At 42.1% G+C, this 17535-nt stretch overlaps 1 protein-coding gene across 1 annotated transcript in view; it reads left to right on the forward strand.

Moving 5' to 3' along the window:
- The window catches only part of LOC139749527 (uncharacterized), a 55151-nt gene that overhangs the window by 19730 nt on the left and 17886 nt on the right, over positions 1 to 17535 (forward strand). The window contains exon 3 of the mRNA XM_071663490.1: positions 8340 to 8479. Within this exon, the coding sequence (XP_071519591.1) occupies positions 8340 to 8479 (140 nt within the window). The remainder of the gene's footprint in view (positions 1 to 8339; positions 8480 to 17535) is intronic.

The following is a 17535-nucleotide window of genomic DNA, read 5'->3' on the forward strand; positions in this document are numbered from 1 at the left end:
TTGAGTATTCCTGGTAAATTATATGGGAGGGTATTGATTGAGAGGGTGAAGGCATGTACAGAGCATCAGATTGGGGAAGAGCAGTGTGGTTTCAGAAGTGGTAGAGGATGTGTGGATCAGGTGTTTGCTTTGAAGAATGTATGTGAGAAATACTTAGAAAAGCAAATGGATTTGTATGTAGCATTTATGGATCTGGAGAAGGCATATGATAGAGTTGATGGTGTGGGAGGAAAGTTGTTAGAAGCAGTGAAAAGTTTTTATCGAGGATGTAAGGCATGTGTACGTGTAGGAAGAGAGGAAAGTGATTGGTTCTCAGTGAATGTAGGTTTGCGGCAGGGGTGTGTGATGTCTCCATGGTTGTTTAATTTGTTTATGGATGGGGTTGTTAGGGAGGTAAATGCAAGAGTTTTGGAAAGTGGGGCAAGTATGAAGTCTGTTGGGGATGAGAGAGCTTGGGAAGTGAGTCAGTTGTTGTTCGCTGATGATACAGCGCTGGTGGCTGATTCATGTGAGAAACTGCAAAAGCTGGTGACTGAGTTTGGTAAAGTGTGTGGAAGAAGAAAGTTAAGAGTAAATGTGAATAATAGCAAGGTTATTAGGTACAGTAGGGTTGAGGGTCAAGTCAATTGGGTGGTGAGTTTGAATGGAGAAAAACTGGAGGAAGTGAAGTGTTTTAGATATCTGGGAGTGGATCTGGCAGCGGATGGAACCATGGAAGCGGAAGTGGATCATAGGGTGGGGGAGGGGGCGAAAATTCTGGGGGCCTTGAAGAATGTGTGGAAGTCGAGAACATTATCTCGGAAAGCAAAAATGGGTATGTTTGAAGGAATAGTGGTTCCAACAATGTTGTATGGTTGCGAGGCGTGGGCTATGGATAGAGTTGTGCACAGGAGGATGGATGTGCTGGAAATGAGATGTTTGAGGACAATGTGTGGTGTGAGGTGATTTGATCGAGTGAGTAACGTAAGGGTAAGAGAGATGTGTGGAAATAAAAAGAGCGTGGTTGAGAGAGCAGAAGAGGGTGTTTTGAAGTGGTTTGGGCACATGGAGAGAATGAGTGAGGAAAGATTGACCAAGAGGATATATGTGTCGAAGGTGGAGGGAACGAGGAGAAGAGGGAGACCAAATTGGAGGTGGAAAGATGGAGTGAAAAAGATTTTGTGTGATCGGGGCCTGAACATGCAGGAGGGTGAAAGGAGGGCAAGGAATAGAGTGAATTAGAGCAATGTGGTATACCGGGGTTGACGTGCTGTCAGTGGATTGAATCAAGGCATGTGAAGCGTCTGGGGTAAACCGTGGAAAGATGTGTAGGTATGTATATTTGCGTGTGTGGACGTATGTATATACATGTGTATGGGGTGGGTTGGGCCATTTCTTTCGTCTGTTTCCTTGCGCTACCTCGCAAACGCGGGAGACAGCGACAAAGTATAATAAAAAATAATGATTATAATAAATAATAAGTGAGGGTGGGCATATATGTAGATGACTCAGGTTACAAAGATTTATTGTCAACACTAAGAATCCTCTGCATATCTGTTTCCCATAAGTGACCATGGGAGAATGTTATGGCCCTCCTGCAGCCAAGTGTAAGTGATTTTCTTCTAGCTCAGTATTTCCAGAGGCTTCTACGTTATGCTCCTACTGACTACTTCTACCTAATGTTGCAACCTACTGCCTCTGATCAATGTTTTTACCTAGTGCTCCTGCTTAACTGTACTTACATGCTATCAACTGGTCTTGTTATTTTGCCAAAAGGCAGGGCTAGTGCATAGTCCTCACCTCAGAGAGATTGTATGTTTGTTGATGGAATGCCAGTTGTCCATGTGTGGGAGAGGCAGAAAGAAATGATAGCTACCTAGGTCAGAGCAGTACAACCCGAAATCACTAAAGTCATAGCTCAGTCATAGTCATAGTTCAGTTTGATAGGTGATCTAATTTGATATTCAAAATAAGCAGAGGCTTTGATAATCTCAGTCAAACAAGCTTCTCTAGGCTTTATTCACATGATTTCTCTCACAGTAATGGATAGAAATTCTTGGACAAATGTTGTACCTTCAACGAGGTGAAGTACTCTTTCTTCAATGTGATTTTTAACACATGGAGTGATTTACCAATTAGAGTGGTTGAAGACTTGATATGTATTTTGCTTCAAGTCTGGAGTGATTTACCAATTAGAGTGGTTGAAGACTTGATATGTATTTTGCTTCAAGTCTGCACTAGCATTATTTGCATCTCCTTAGTTACATCATAATTTGCAGTTCTTTCTCTTTCTACTTCTACCACATTAGTCTGTGAGTTTCTGACTTCTTTCATGATCACAAACAGCCTTGAAAGGGCCCAGTGGTCTGTTGCTATTTAAATTCCTTTTTATTCCTTTTGTGAATTTTGTATTAAAAAAAAATTCACATATTGTGGTTGCCAGGATTTTTTCATAGCCACAATTTAATGTTTAAACTAAAGGCATGGTTCAGAAATTCCATCATGTTATGAGAAAAAGCATTCAGGTGGAAGAAAATACAAAAGTATTATTGAGGGTCAAGTCAATTGGGAGGTAAGTTTGAATGGAGAAAAACTGGAGGAAGTAAAGTGTTTTAGATATCTGGGAGTGGATCTGGCAGCGGATGGAACCATGGAAGCGGAAGTGGATCATAGGGTGGGGGAGGGGGCGAAAATCCTGGGAGCCTTGAAGAATGTGTGGAAGTCGAGAACATTATCTCGGAAAGCAAAAATGGGTATGTTTGAAGGAATAGTGGTTCCAACAATGTTGTATGGTTGCGAGGCGTGGGCTATGGATAGAGTTGTGCGCAGGAGGATGGATGTGCTGGAAATGAGATGTTTGAGGACAATGTGTGGTGTGAGGTGGTTTGATCAAGTAAGTAATGTAAGGGTAAGAGAGATGTGTGGAAATAAAAAGAGCGTGGTTGAGAGAGCAGAAGAGGGTGTTTTGAAATGGTTTGGGCACATGGAGAGAATGACTGAGGAAAGATTGAGCAAGAGGATACATGTGTCGGAGGTGGAGGGAACGAGGAGAAGTGGGAGACCAAATTGGAGGTGGAAAGATGGAGTGAAAAAGATTTTGTGTGATCGGGGCCTGAACATGCAGGAGGGTGAAAGGAGGGCAAGGAATAGAGTGAATTGGAGTGATGTGGTATACCGGGGTTGACGTGCTGTCAGTGGATTGAATCAGGGCATGTGAAGCGTGTGGGGTAAACCATGGAAAGCTGTGTAGGTATGTATATTTGCGTGTGTGGACGTATGTATATACATGTGTATGGGGGTGGGTTGGGCCATTTCTTTCGTCTGTTTCCTTGCGCTACCTCGCAAACGCGGGAGACAGCGACAAAGCAAAAAAAAAAAAAAAATTATTACCTTTATGTTGACTTGGACCACTTCTGAGTGAAGGATGGAAGAAGGTTTGGATAACTTATCTGACAGTTCCCCAAAAGGGGGAAGGACATGGGGATGATGTTTCTGTCTTAAAATTGAGCATGTTTTCACACTGTACTCTTACATCATACTTAGGCTCCAGTGGTGAAGAACATGAATATAGTTAGACTAACTACATCAGTGTAATGGAGACTGGCCGGCAAATGTGGGTAGGATATTGAAGGATTTGTTCCTTTACTTTTATGTAGACATTTTTACACTATTCACACTTAAAAAATGTTTAAGGACAGTCAGTGGCTGGGGGGGGGCATGTAAAGTATATTGAATTTTTTCTTGACTTATTCTATCTCTTACATATGTTACCAAAGTCCTTCATCACCACATGATAACATAAGAAAGAAATTACATGCTATTATTATGTAATTTTTACTGCAAGCATCAGGCAAGTGGGGTTGCCTCTTACTTCTTCTACTAAAATCACTCTTAAGTAATTTTATCTCCACATTTCTGTTATTCTTGTTAACGTATGTCTTAAACTGATACATGTTTTCCTCATCATCACTTAGTAGTCAGACAATCCACATACTTTCTGTGGTGTCACTTTGTACATGCTTGGAGAATAATGGCTGTTCACTTATAGGATAGCAGAATGTTTTACTGTGCCTTCTTGGTAACAGAAAATATCTCTGTAGGCTACTTAGAGTATATAAGTCATTTGGATATATAAACAGGCAAGGGAAATTGACACATCTAAGGGTATAGGCTGCAGTTCTGTAAGAGCACATTAGTTGATGTGGAGAGCATTATAACCCTTTAACACCTCCTGATGGATATTTATGTGAGCGGGGCAATACCTCAAGATGGATATTTTGAGTTTCGTGCCACAGTTTCAATGCTGTGCCCAATGGATGCACATTTGCATGAGTTTTTGTGGAGAGAGATTGAGTGGTTTAACTAGATTTTGAACATGAGGCAGAAGATCACTGTGTGAAGAGTACTTTTATGGACGAGTCTCAGCATCAAAAATTGACTAAGATGAGGCAGGAAAAGGTTCTCAAGCAATAGTGGAGGTAATATTTCCAGCATCCACTTGTTTTTGACAACATTGGGTTTGTCTGGTGAAGCTGGTTATTTTACAGACTTTTTTTAGTGTTTTTTTTTTTTTTTTTTTTTTTTTTTTTTTTTTTTTTTTTTTACTTTGTCGCTGTCTCCCGCGTTTGCGAGGTAGCGCAAGGAAACAGACGAAAGAAATGGCCCAACCCCCCCATACACATGTATATACATACGTCCACACACGCAAATATACATACCTACACATCTTTCCACGGTTTACCCCAGACGCTTCACATGCCTTGATTCAATCCACTGACAGCACGTCAACCCCGGTATACCACATCGCTCCAATTCACTCTATTCCTTGCCCTCCTTTCACCCTCCTGCATGTTCAGGCCCCGATCACACAAAATCTTTTTCACTCCATCTTTCCACCTCCAATTTGGTCTCCCTCTTCTCCTTGCTCCCTCCACCTCCGACACATATATCCTCTTGGTCAATCTTTCCTCACTCATCCTCTCCATGTGCCCAAACCACTTCAAAACACCCTCTTCTGCTCTCTCAACCACGCTCTTTTTATTTCCACACATCTCTCTTACCCTTACGTTACTCACTCGATCAAACCACCTCACACCACACATTGTCCTCAAACATCTCATTTCCAGCACATCCATCCTCCTGCGCACAACTCTATCCATAGCCCACGCCTCGCAACCATACAACATTGTTGGAACCACTATTCCTTCAAACATACCCATTTTTGCTTTCCGAGATAATGTTCTTGACTTCCACACATTCTTCAAGGCCCCCAGGATTTTCGCCCCCTCCCCCACCCTATGATCCACTTCCGCTTCCATGGTTCCATCTGCTGCCAGATCCACTCCCAGATATCTAAAACACTACACTTCCTCCAGTTTTTCTCCATTCAAACTCACCTCCCAATTGACTTGACCCTCAACCCTACTGTACCTAATAACCTTGCTCTTATTCACATTTACTCTTAACTTTCTTCTTCCACACACTTTACCAAACTCAGTCACCAGCTTCTGCAGTTTCTCACATGAATCAGCCACCAGCGCTGTATCATCAGCGAACAACAACTGACTCACTTCCCAAGCTCTCTCATCCCCAACAGACTTATGAAAAATATATCAATGAATGACGGATTTTAATGAAAATATTTATTACATAAAACATAATAGTAATCAGTATATTGGGATAGGTTAGATGAATTATAAAACATGCACTGTGGCAATTCACTTGACACTCAGGCCTTCTCTTGCACTTTTTATTTCAATGTGCAGAAACATGTACAAAAGTTCATGTTATTACAGTGAAAGAAGTGGATGAACGATACTTCTGAAGAAATTTATTACCCTGATATATAAATATCTTTGCATCTGTAAGGCAAAATACACTTTATAAATAACATGAAAAGCATGAATTTTGAGGGTCGGAAAGCATTACTTAGTGGTAGGCTAAGGAATGATGAGTGTCTGTCTCCTTATCCTCAAAAAAGACAAAAGTTTATATCAGTATGGCTCATGCATTTTCTGAGTGCAGAGAGAAGGGTCTCTGCTATCACTAGTGATGTTTGATATTGCTGAAGGAAATAGTCCAAGCAACCTTTTCTGGTGGGTTTCAGAGCACCATATAGGTATCAACTGTCACTGAAGAATTAATGCTTTTCTTCTGAGATGATAATGTCAACTTTGTAAATGATTTTATTTAATCATAAGATGTAGTTGCTAATAGCTATTCTATGTGAACTTGGATAAGGTTTTATTTTTTACCCTGAATAATCATACAAGCAGTAGAATTAAGGTTCAAATTGTTGATTTTTAGAATATTTATCTATATCTGTGATGTCCATTCCCTCTTAGAACCCCTTTATGGGAATGTCCACAGCAGAAGAGACTCCATTACTGGTGAACTCCAGTAATAGATAGATAGATATTCATTTTTAGATTGGAGTTAAATTCAAGATGATAAAGGTTAGCTTCAATACCTTTTTTTTTTTTTTTTTATACTTTGTCGCTGTCTCCCGCGTTTGCGAGGTAGCGCAAGGAAACAGACGAAAGAAATGGCCCAACCCCCCCCATACACATGTATATACATACGTCCACACACGCAAATATACATACCTACACAGCTTTCCATGGTTTACCCCAGACGCTTCACATGCCTTGATTCAATCCACTGACAGCACGTCAACCCCGGTAAACCACATCGCTCCAATTCACTCTATTCCTTGCCCTCCTTTCACCCTCCTGCATGTTCAGGCCCCGATCACACAAAATCTTTTTCACTCCATCTTTCCTCCTCCAATTTGGTCTCCCTCTTCTCCTTGCTCCCTCCACCTCCGACACATATATCCTCTTGGTCAATCTTTCCTCACTCATCCTCTCCATGTGCCCAAACCACTTCAAAACACCCTCTTCTGCTCTCTCAACCACGCTCTTTTTATTTCCACACATCTCTCTTACCCTTACGTTACTCACTCGATCAAACCACCTCACACCACACATTGTCCTCAAACATCTCATTTCCAGCACATCCATCCTCCTGCGCACAACTCTATCCATAGCCCACACCTCGCAACCATACAACATTGTTGGAACCACTATTCCTTCAAACATACCCATTTTTGCTTTCTGAGATAATGTTCTCGACTTCCACACATTCTTCAAGGCCCCCAGAATTTTCGCCCCCTCCCCCACCCTATGATCCACATCCGCTTCCATGGTTCCATCCGCTGCCAGATCCACTCCCAGATATCTAAAACACTTCACTTCCTCCAGTTTTTCTCCATTCAAACTCACCTCCCAATTGACTTGACCCTCAACCCTACTGTACCTAATAACCTTGCTCTTATTCACATTTACTCTTAACTTTCTTCTTCCACACACTTTACCAAACTCAGTCACCAGCTTCTGCAGTTTCTCACATGAATCAGCCACCAGCGCTGTATCATCAGCGAACAACAACTGACTCACTTCCCAAGCTCTCTCATCCCCAACAGACTTCATACTTGCCCCTCTTTCCAAAACTCTTGCATTTACCTCCCTAACAACCCCATCCATAAACAAATTAAACAACCATGGAGACATCACACACCCCTGCTGCAAACCTACATTCACTGAGAACCAATCACTTTCCTCTCTTCCTACACGTACACATGCCTTACATCCTCGATAAAAACTTTTCACTGCTTCTAACAACTTTCCTCCCACACCATATATTCTTAATACCTTCCTCAGAGCATCTCTATCAACTCTATCATATGCCTTCTCCAGATCCATAAATGCTACATACAAATCCATTTGCTTTTCTAAGTATTTCTCACATACATTCTTCAAAGCAAACACCTGATCCACACATCCTCTACCACTTCTGAAACCACACTGCTCTTCCCCAATCTGATGCTCTGTACATGCCTTCACCCTCTCAATCAATACCCTCCCATATAATTTACCAGGAATACTCAACAAACTTATACCTCTGTAATTTGAGCATTCACTCTTATCCCCTTTGCGCAAACTTTGTACAATGGCACTATGCACGCATTCCGCCAATCCTCAGGCACCTCACCATGAGTCATACATACATTAAATAACCTTACCAACCAGTCAACAATACAGTCACCCCCTTTTTTGATAAATTCCACTGCAATACCATCCAAACCTGCTGCCTTGCCGGCTTTCATCTTCCGCAAAGCTTTCACTACCTCTTCTCTGTTTACCAAATCATTTTCCCTAACAAATGAAATTTTGTTTGGCGTTGGGATCATGCCCAGATTTTTTAGTGTTATTATAAAAAGTTACATTTTTACCAAAGCCTTCTTTCATCCTCAATAACTAATTCACTTAACTGTAAGAGGCTTCTTACATATTTTCCAGATGAACTGAAGGAGTATAGAACTCAATATGAGCTGGTCTTAGAAGGTGAGAGGCATGTGACACATGCCAGGGAAATTCTTGCTGCTAGAGAACAACATGAAGGAAAATTGCGTAAGGAGTTAAAAAAAGCTAGTAAAAAGGTATGTATGATTAACTGACTGATGAATGGAAATTTTCATCTTTGTTTTTATCTAACATGCTCTTTTCTTCCATTTTGTAGGGTGTCCTATGCAGAATGCTGTGTTGCAACATTTTTTTCACTCGATTTTTCCATCCACCATAATTTTAATCATATGATTTCTCTATATCACACATCCTTCTCATGTATACATATGATTTGTATAAGATTTTACTGGAAGTTTATTTTTCTCCAAAATTTAACATTATTAGATTTATACATATGGGATTATTATGTGAGGTGAGAGAAAGGTGGGGTGATGGTCGTGCATTACTCATTCATATGTAGCAGAGTGGATATTATTACAGTTGCTTTATGTGGATGATTCTTTGCTATTAATTGAACCTGTGGAAGAGTTGAGTGGAGTGATGGATTCCTTTTATGATGTAGAGTGTCCACAGAAAACGTCTGCCTCTATATATTTTCAAAGGTGATACAAAGCTAAGTATTTGTTACGGGTACAAACCATTCTCCCAGTCAGGGAGAATGGTTTGGTAAACAGAGGAGAGGTAGTGAAAGCTTTGCGGAAGATGAAAGCCGGCATGGCCGAGGGTTTGGATGGTATTGCAATGGAATTTATTAAAAAAGTGCGGGGGGGGGGTTGACTGTTATTGACTGGTTGGTGAGGATATTCAAGGGGATAAAGGTGATTGTTCAAATTACAGAAGTATACGTTTATTGAGTATTCCTGGGAAATTGTATGGGAGGGTATTGATTGAGAGGGTGAAGGCATGTTCTGAGAATCAGATTGGGGAAGAGCAGTGTGGTTTCAGAAATGTTAGAGGATGTGTGGATCAGGTGTTTGCTTTGAAGAATGTATGTGAGAAATATGTAGAAAAACAAGTGGATTTGTACGTAGCATTTATGGATCTGGAGAAGGCATATGATAGAGTTGACAGAGATGCTTTGTGGAAGGTATTAAGAGTATGTGGTGTGTGAAGCAAGTTGCTAGAAGCAGTGAAAAGTTTTTATCGAGGATGTTAGGCATGTGTGTGAGTAGGAAGAGAGGAAAGTGATTGGTTCCCAGTGAATGTAGGTTTGCGGCAGGGGTGCATGATGTCTCCATGGTTGTTTAATTTGTCTGTGGATGGGGTTGTTAGGGAGGTAAATGCAAGAGTTTTGGAGAGAAGGGCAAGTATCCAGTCTGTTGTGAATGAGAGTGCTTGGGAAGCGAGTCAGTTGTTCGCTTATGATACAGCGCTGGTGGCTGATTCATGTGAGAAACTGCAGAAGCTGGTGACTGAGTTTGGTAGTGTGTGAAAGAAGAAAACTGAGATTAAATGTGAATAAGAGCAAGGTTATTAGGTACAGTAGGGTTGGACAAGTCAGTTGGGAGGTAAGTTTGAATGGAGAAGAACTGGAGGAAGTGAAGTGTTTTAGATATCTGGGAGTGGATTTGGCAGTGGATGGAACCCTGGAAGCAGAAGTGAGTCACAGGGTGGGGGAGAGGGCGAAAGTTCTGTGAGCATTGAAAAATGTGTAGAAGGTGAGAACATTATCTCAGAAAGCAAAAATGGGTATGTTTGAAGGAATAGTGGTGCCAACAATGTTATATGGTTGTGAGGCATGGGCTATAGATAGGGTTGTGCAGAGGAGGGTTGATGTGTTGGAAATGAGATGTTTGAGGACAATATGTGGTGTGAGGTGGTTTGATCGAATAAGTAATGAAAGGGTAAGAGAGATGTGTGGTAATAAAAAGAGTGTGGTTGAGAGAGCAGAAGAGGGTGTATTGAAATGGTTTGGTTACATGGGGAGAATGAGGGAGGAAAGATTGACAAAGAGGATATATATGTCAGAGATGAAGTGAATGGGGAGAATGAGGAAGGAAAGATTGACCAAGGGAGAATGAGGAAGGAAAGATTGACCAAGAGGATATATATGTCAGAGATGGAGTGAACAAGGGAGAAGTGGGAGTCCAGATTGGAGTTGGAAGGATGGAGTGAAAAAGATTTGAGCGATTGGGGCCTGAACATACAGGAGAGTGGAAGGAGTGCAAGGAATAGAGTGGATTGGAGCGATGTGGTATACCAGGGTCCACTTGCTGTCAATGGATTGAACCAGGACATGTTAAGAGTCTGGGGAAAACCATGGAAAGGTGTGTGGATGTGGAAAGGTAGCTGTGGTTTTGGTGCATTACACATGACAGCTAGAGACTGAGTGTGAATGAATGTGGCCTTTTTGTTTTTTCCTGGTGCTACCTTGCTGGAGGGGGGAATTTGTTTTGTGTGTGGTGGAGTGATGATGGGAATGGATGAAGGCAGCAAGTATGGATATGTATATATATATATATATATATATATATATCATACTATACTATTCGCTATTTCCCGCAATAGCGAGGTAGCGTTAAGAACAGAGGACTGGGCCTTTGAGGGAATATCCTCACCTGGACCCCTCCTCTGTTCCTTCTTTTGGAAAAAAAAAAAACGAGAGGGGAGGATTTCCAGCCCCCCGCTCCCTTCCCTTTTAGTCGCCTTCTACGACACGCAGGGAATACGTGGGAAGTATTCTTTCTCCCCTATCCCCAGGGAATTATATATATATATATATATATATATATATATTATTTTTTTTTTTTATTATACTTTGTCGCTGTCTCCCGCGTTTGCGAGGTAGCGCAAGGAAACAGACGAAAGAAATGGCCCACCCCCCCCCCATACACATGTATATACATACGTCCACACACGCAAATATACATACCTACACAGCTTTCCATGGTTTACCCCAGACGCCTCACATGCCCTGATTCAATCCACTGACAGCACGTCAACCCCGGTATATCACATCACTCCAATTCACTCTATTCCTTGCCCTCCTTTCACCCTCCTGCATGTTCAGGCCCCGATCACACAAAATCTTTTTCACTCCATCTTTCCACCTCCAATTTGGTCTCCCTCTTCTCCTTGTTCCCTCCACCTCCGACACATATATCCTCTTGGTCAATCTTTCCTCACTCATCCTCTCCATGTGCCCAAACCACTTCAAAACACCCTCTTCTGCTCTCTCAACCACGCTCTTTTTATTTCCACACATCTCTCTTACCCTTACGTTACTCACTCGATCAAACCACCTCACACCACACATTGTCCTCAAACATCTCATTTCCAGCACATCCATCCTCCTGCGCACAACTCTATCCATAGCCCACACCTCGCAACCATACAACATTGTTGGAACCACTATTCCTTCAAACATACCCATTTTTGCTTTCCGAGATAATGTTCTCGACTTCCACACATTCTTCAAGGCCCCCAGGATTTTCGCCCCCTCCCCCACCCTATGATCCACTTCCGCTTCCATGGTTCCATCCGCTGCCAGATCCACTCCCAGATATCTAAAACACTTCACTTCCTCCAGTTTTTCTCCATTCAAACTCACCTCCCAATTGACTTGACCCTCAACCCTACTGTACCTAATAACCTTGCTCTTATTCACATTTACTCTTAACTTTCTTCTTCCACACACTTTTCCAAACTCAGTCACCAGCTTCTGCAGTTTCTCACATGAATCAGCCACCAGCGCTGTATCATCAGCGAACAACAACTGACTCACTTCCCAAGCTCTCTCATCCCCAACAGACTTCATACTTGCCCCTCTTTCCAAAACTCTTGCATTTACCTCCCTAACAACCCCATCCATAAACAAATTAAACAACCATGGAGACATCACACACCCCTGCCGCAAACCTACATTCACTGAGAACCAATCACTTTCCTCTCTTCCTACACGTACACATGCCTTACATCCTCGATAAAAACTTTTCACTGCTTCTAACAACTTTCCTCCCACACCATATATTCTTAATACCTTCCACAGAGCATCTCTATCAACTCTATCATATGCCTTCTCCAGATCCATAAATGCTACATACAAATCCATTTGCTTTTCTAAGTATTTCTCACATACATTCTTCAAAGCAAACACCTGATCCACACATCCTCTACCACTTCTGAAACCACACTGCTCTTCCCCAATCTGATGCTCTGTACATGCCTTCACCCTCTCAATCAATACCCTCCCATATAATTTACCAGGAATACTCAACAAACTTATACCTCTGTAATTTGAGCACTCACTCTTATCCCCTTTGCCTTTGTACAATGGCACTATGCACGCATTCCGCCAATCCTCAGGCACCTCACCATGAGTCATACATACATTAAATAACCTTACCAACCAGTCAACAATACAGTCACCCCCTTTTTTAATAAATTCCACTGCAATATCATCCAAACCTGCTGCCTTGCCGGCTTTCATCTTCCGCAAAGCTTTCACTACCTCTTCTCTGTTTACCAAATCATTTTCCCTAACCCTCTCCCTTTGCACACCACCTCGACCAAAACACCCTATATCTGCCACTCTATCATCAAACACATTCAACAAACCTTCAAAATACTCACTCCATCTCCTTCTCACATCACCACTACTTGTTATCTCCTCCCCATTTGCGCCCTTCACTGAAGTTCCCATTTGCTCCCTTGTCTTACACACTTTATTTACCTCCTTCCAGAACATCTTTTTATTCTCCCTAAAATTTAATGATAGTCTCTCACCCCAACTCTCATTTGCCCTTTTTTTCACCTCTTGCACCTTTCTCTTGACTGTGTGTCAGTTCGCCTTAGATGTGGACATCCACAACAGGCCCGAGGCCATTGTACTAGAAGGAAAGTACTGGAAGCGACAGTTAGAGGCTGTCACTGCCGAGTACAAGAAGTGGAGAATTTACTACAGGAATAAGATATCGGGCAGAACCATACTGGACAATGACACGAGGGAAGTCAGCACCACAAGTAAAGCATCCTCCTCGAAGGCTCAGAGTGGGGTGCCTAAATGTGTGTGGATGTAACCAAGATGTGAAGACCCTTACTGGAAAAACAATCACTCTTGAAGTAGAACCTTCAGACACAATTGAAAATGTGAAGGAAAATGTAGCTTAGACATTGAAGCTTATTGATACAGTGGTTAAATTGATGAGAACTGCTATTGACGTTTGTGTAAATAAATTATACATTTCCTTTTTTCCATAGCCAGAGGTTGAACCATTATGTGACATTCATTTTTTTCATTCATTTCAAGCTAGAAGTTTCAGTTTTGTAAATTGTTTCTTACATTTCTCATATGTATATATATGTATGTGTGTGTGTGTGTATATGTGCGTATGTATGTGTGTGTGTGTGTATATGTATATATATATGTATATTATCCCTGGGGATAGGGGTGAAAGAATACTTCCCACGTATTCCTCGCGTGTCGTAGAAAGCGACTAGAGGGGACGGGAGCGGGGGGCCAGAAATCCTCCCCTCCTTGTATTAACTTTCTAAAATGGGAAACAGAAGAAGGAGTCACGCGGGGAGTGCTCATCCTCCTCGAAGGCTCAGAGTGGGGTGCCTAAATGTGTGTGGATGTAACCAAGATGTGAAAAAAGGAGAGATAGGTAGTATGTTTGAGGAAAGGAACCTGGATGTTTTGGCTCTGAGTGAAACGAAGCTCAAGGGTAAAGGGGAAGAGTGGTTTGGGAATGTCTGGGGAGTAAAGTCAGGGGTTAGTGAGAGGACAAGAGCAAGGGAAGGAGTAGCAATACTCCTGAAACAGGAGTTGTGGGAGTATGTGATAGAGTGTAAGAAAGTAAATTCTCGATTAATATGGGTAAAACTGAAAGTTGATGGAGAGAGGTGGGTGATTATTGGTGCATATGCACCTGGGCATGAGAAGAAAGATCAAGAGAGGCAAGTGTTTTGGGAGCAGCTGAATGAGTGTGTTAGTGGTTTTGATGCACGAGTCCGGGTCATAGTGATGGGTGATTTGAATGCAAAGGTGAGTAATGTGGCAGTTGAGGGAATAATTGGTATACATGGGGTGTTCAGTGTTGTAAATGGAAATGGTGAAGAGCTTGTAGATTTATGTGCTGAAAAAGGACTGATGATTGGGAATACCTGGTTTAAAAAGCGAGATATACATAAGTATACTTATGTAAGTAGGAGAGATGGCCAGAGAGCGTTATTGGATTATGTGTTAATTGACAGGCGTGCGAAAGAGAGACTTTTGGATGTTAATGTGCTGAGAGGTGCAACTGTAGGGATGTCTGATCATTATCTTTTGGAGGCTAAGGTGAAGATTTGTATGGGTTTTCAGAAAAGAAGAGTGAATGTTGGGGTGAAGAGGGTGGTGAGAGTAAGTGAGCTTGAGAAGGAGACCTGTGTGAGGAAGTACCAGGAGAGACTGAGTACAGAATGGAAAAAGGTGAGAACAATGGAAGTAAGGGGAGTGGGGGAGGAATGGGATGTATTTAGGGAATCAGTGATGGATTGCGCAAAAGATGCTTGTGGCATGAGAAGAGTGGGAGGTGGGTTGATTAGAAAGGGTAGTGAGTGGTGGGATGAAGAAGTAAGAGTATTAGTGAAAGAGGAGAGAGGCATTTGGACGATTTTTGCAGGGAAAAAATGCAATTGAGTGGGAGATGTATAAAAGAAAGAGACAGGAGGTCAAGAGAAAGGTGCAAGAGGTGAAATATATATATATATATATATATATATATATATATATATATTTTTTTTTTTTTTTTATACTTTGTCGCTGTCTCCCGCGTTTGCGAGGTAGCGCAAGGAAACAGACGAAAGAAATGGCCCAACCCCCCCCATACACATGTATATACATACGTCCACACACGCAAATATACATACCTACACAGCTTTCCATGGTTTACCCCAGACGCTTCACATGCCTTGATTCAATCCACTGACAGCACGTCAGTCCCGGTATACCACATCGCTCCAATTCACTCTGTTCCTTGCCCTCCTTTAACCCTCCTGCATGTTCAGGCCCCGATCACACAAAATCTTTTTCACTCCATCTTTCCACCTCCAATTTGGTCTCCCTCTTCTCCTTGTTCCCTCCACCTCCGACACATATATCCTCTTGGTCAATCTTTCCTCACTCATCCTCTCCATGTGCCCAAACCACTTCAAAACACCCTCTTCTGCTCTCTCAACCACGCTCTTTTTATTTCCACACATCTCTCTTACCCTTACGTTACTCACTCGATCAAACCACCTCACACCACACATTGTCCTCAAACATCTCATTTCCAGCACATCCATCCTCCTGCGCACAACTCTATCCATAGCCCACGCCTCGCAACCATACAACATTGTTGGAACCACTATTCCTTCAAACATACCCATTTTTGCTTTCCGAGATAATGTTCTCGACTTCCACACATTCTTCAAGGCCCCCAGAATTTTCGCCCCCTCCCCCACCCTATGATCCACTTCCGCTTCCATGGTTCCATCCGCTGCCAGATCCACTCCCAGATATCTAAAACACTTCACTTCCTCCAGCTTTTCTCCATTCAAACTCACCTCCCAATTGACTTGACCCTCAACCCTACTGTACCTAATAACCTTGCTCTTATTCACATTTACTCTTAACTTTCTTCTTCCACACACTTTACCAAACTCATATATATATATATTCTTCTCAAGAAAGATCATGAGAGGCAAGTGTTTTGGGAGCAGCTGAATGAGTGTGTTAGTGGTTTTGATGCACGAGACCGGGTTATAGTGATGGGTGATTTGAATGCAAAGGTGAGTAATGTGGCAGTTGAGGGAATAATTGGTATACATGGGGTGTTCAGTGTTGTAAATGGAAATGGTATAGAGCTTGTAGATTTATGTGCTGAAAAAGGACTGATGATTGGGAATACCTGGTTTAAAAAGCGAGATATACATAAGTATACTTATGTAAGTAGGAGAGATGGCCAGAGAGCGTTATTGGATTACGTGTTAATTGACAGGCGTGCGAAAGAGAGACTTTTGGATGTTAATGTGCTGAGAGGTGCAACTGGAGGGATGTCTGATCATTATCTTGTGGAGGCTAAGGTGAAGATTTGTATGGGTTTTCAGAAAAGAAGAGTGAATGTTGGGGTGAAGAGGGTGGTGAGAGTAAGTGAGCTTGGGAAGGAGACCTGTATGAGGAAGTACCAGAGAGACTGAGTACAGAATGGAAAAAGGTGAGAACAATGGAAGTAAGGGGAGTGGGGGAGGAATGGGATGTATTTAGGGAATCAGTGATGGATTGCGCAAAAGATGCTTGTGGCATGAGAAGAGTGGGAGGTGGGTTGAATAGAAAGGGTAGTGAGTGGTGGGATGAAGAAGTGAGAGTATCAGTGAAAGAGAAGAGAGAGGCATTTGGACGATTTTTGCAGGGAAAAAATGCAATTGAGTGGGAGATGTATAAAAAAGAGACAGGAGGTCAAGAGAAAGGTGCAAGAGGTGAAAAAGAGGGCAAATGACAGTTGGGGTGAGAGAGTATCATTAAATTTTAGGGAGAATAAAAAGATGTTCTGGAAGGAGGTAAATAAAGTGCGTAAGACAAGGGAGCAAATGGGAACTTCAGTGAAGGGCGCAAATGGGGAGGTGATAACAAGTAGTGGTGATGTGAGAAGGAGATGGAGTGAGTATTTTGAAGGTTTGTTGAATGTGTTTGATGATAGAGTGGCAGATATAGGGTGTTTTGGTCGAGGTGGTGTGCAAAGTGAGAGGGTTAGGGAAAATGATTTGGTAAACAGAGAAGAGGTAGTGAAAGCTTTGCGGAAGATGAAAGCCGGCAAGGCAGCAGGTTTGGATGGTATTGCAGTGGAATTTATTAAAAAAGGGGGTGACTGTATTGTTGAGTGGTTGGTAAGGTTATTTAATGTATGTATGACTCATGGTGAGGTGCCTGAGGATTGGTGGAATGCGTGCATAGTGCCATTGTACAAAGGCAAAGGGGATAAGAGTGAGTGCTCAAATTACAGAGGTATAAGTTTGTTGAGTATTCCTGGTAAATTATATGGGAGGGTATTGATTGAGAGGGTGAAGGCATGTACAGAGCATCAGATTGGGGAAGAGCAGTGTGGTTTGAGAAGTGGTAGAGGATGTGTGGATCAGGTGTTTGCTTTGAAGAATGTATGTGAGAAATACTTAGAAAAGCAAATGGATTTGTATGTAGCATTTATGGATCTGGAGAAGGCATATGATA

This window comes from Panulirus ornatus, chromosome 7 (assembly GCF_036320965.1).
Source record: "Panulirus ornatus isolate Po-2019 chromosome 7, ASM3632096v1, whole genome shotgun sequence".
Lineage (NCBI taxonomy): Eukaryota > Metazoa > Arthropoda > Malacostraca > Decapoda > Palinuridae > Panulirus > Panulirus ornatus.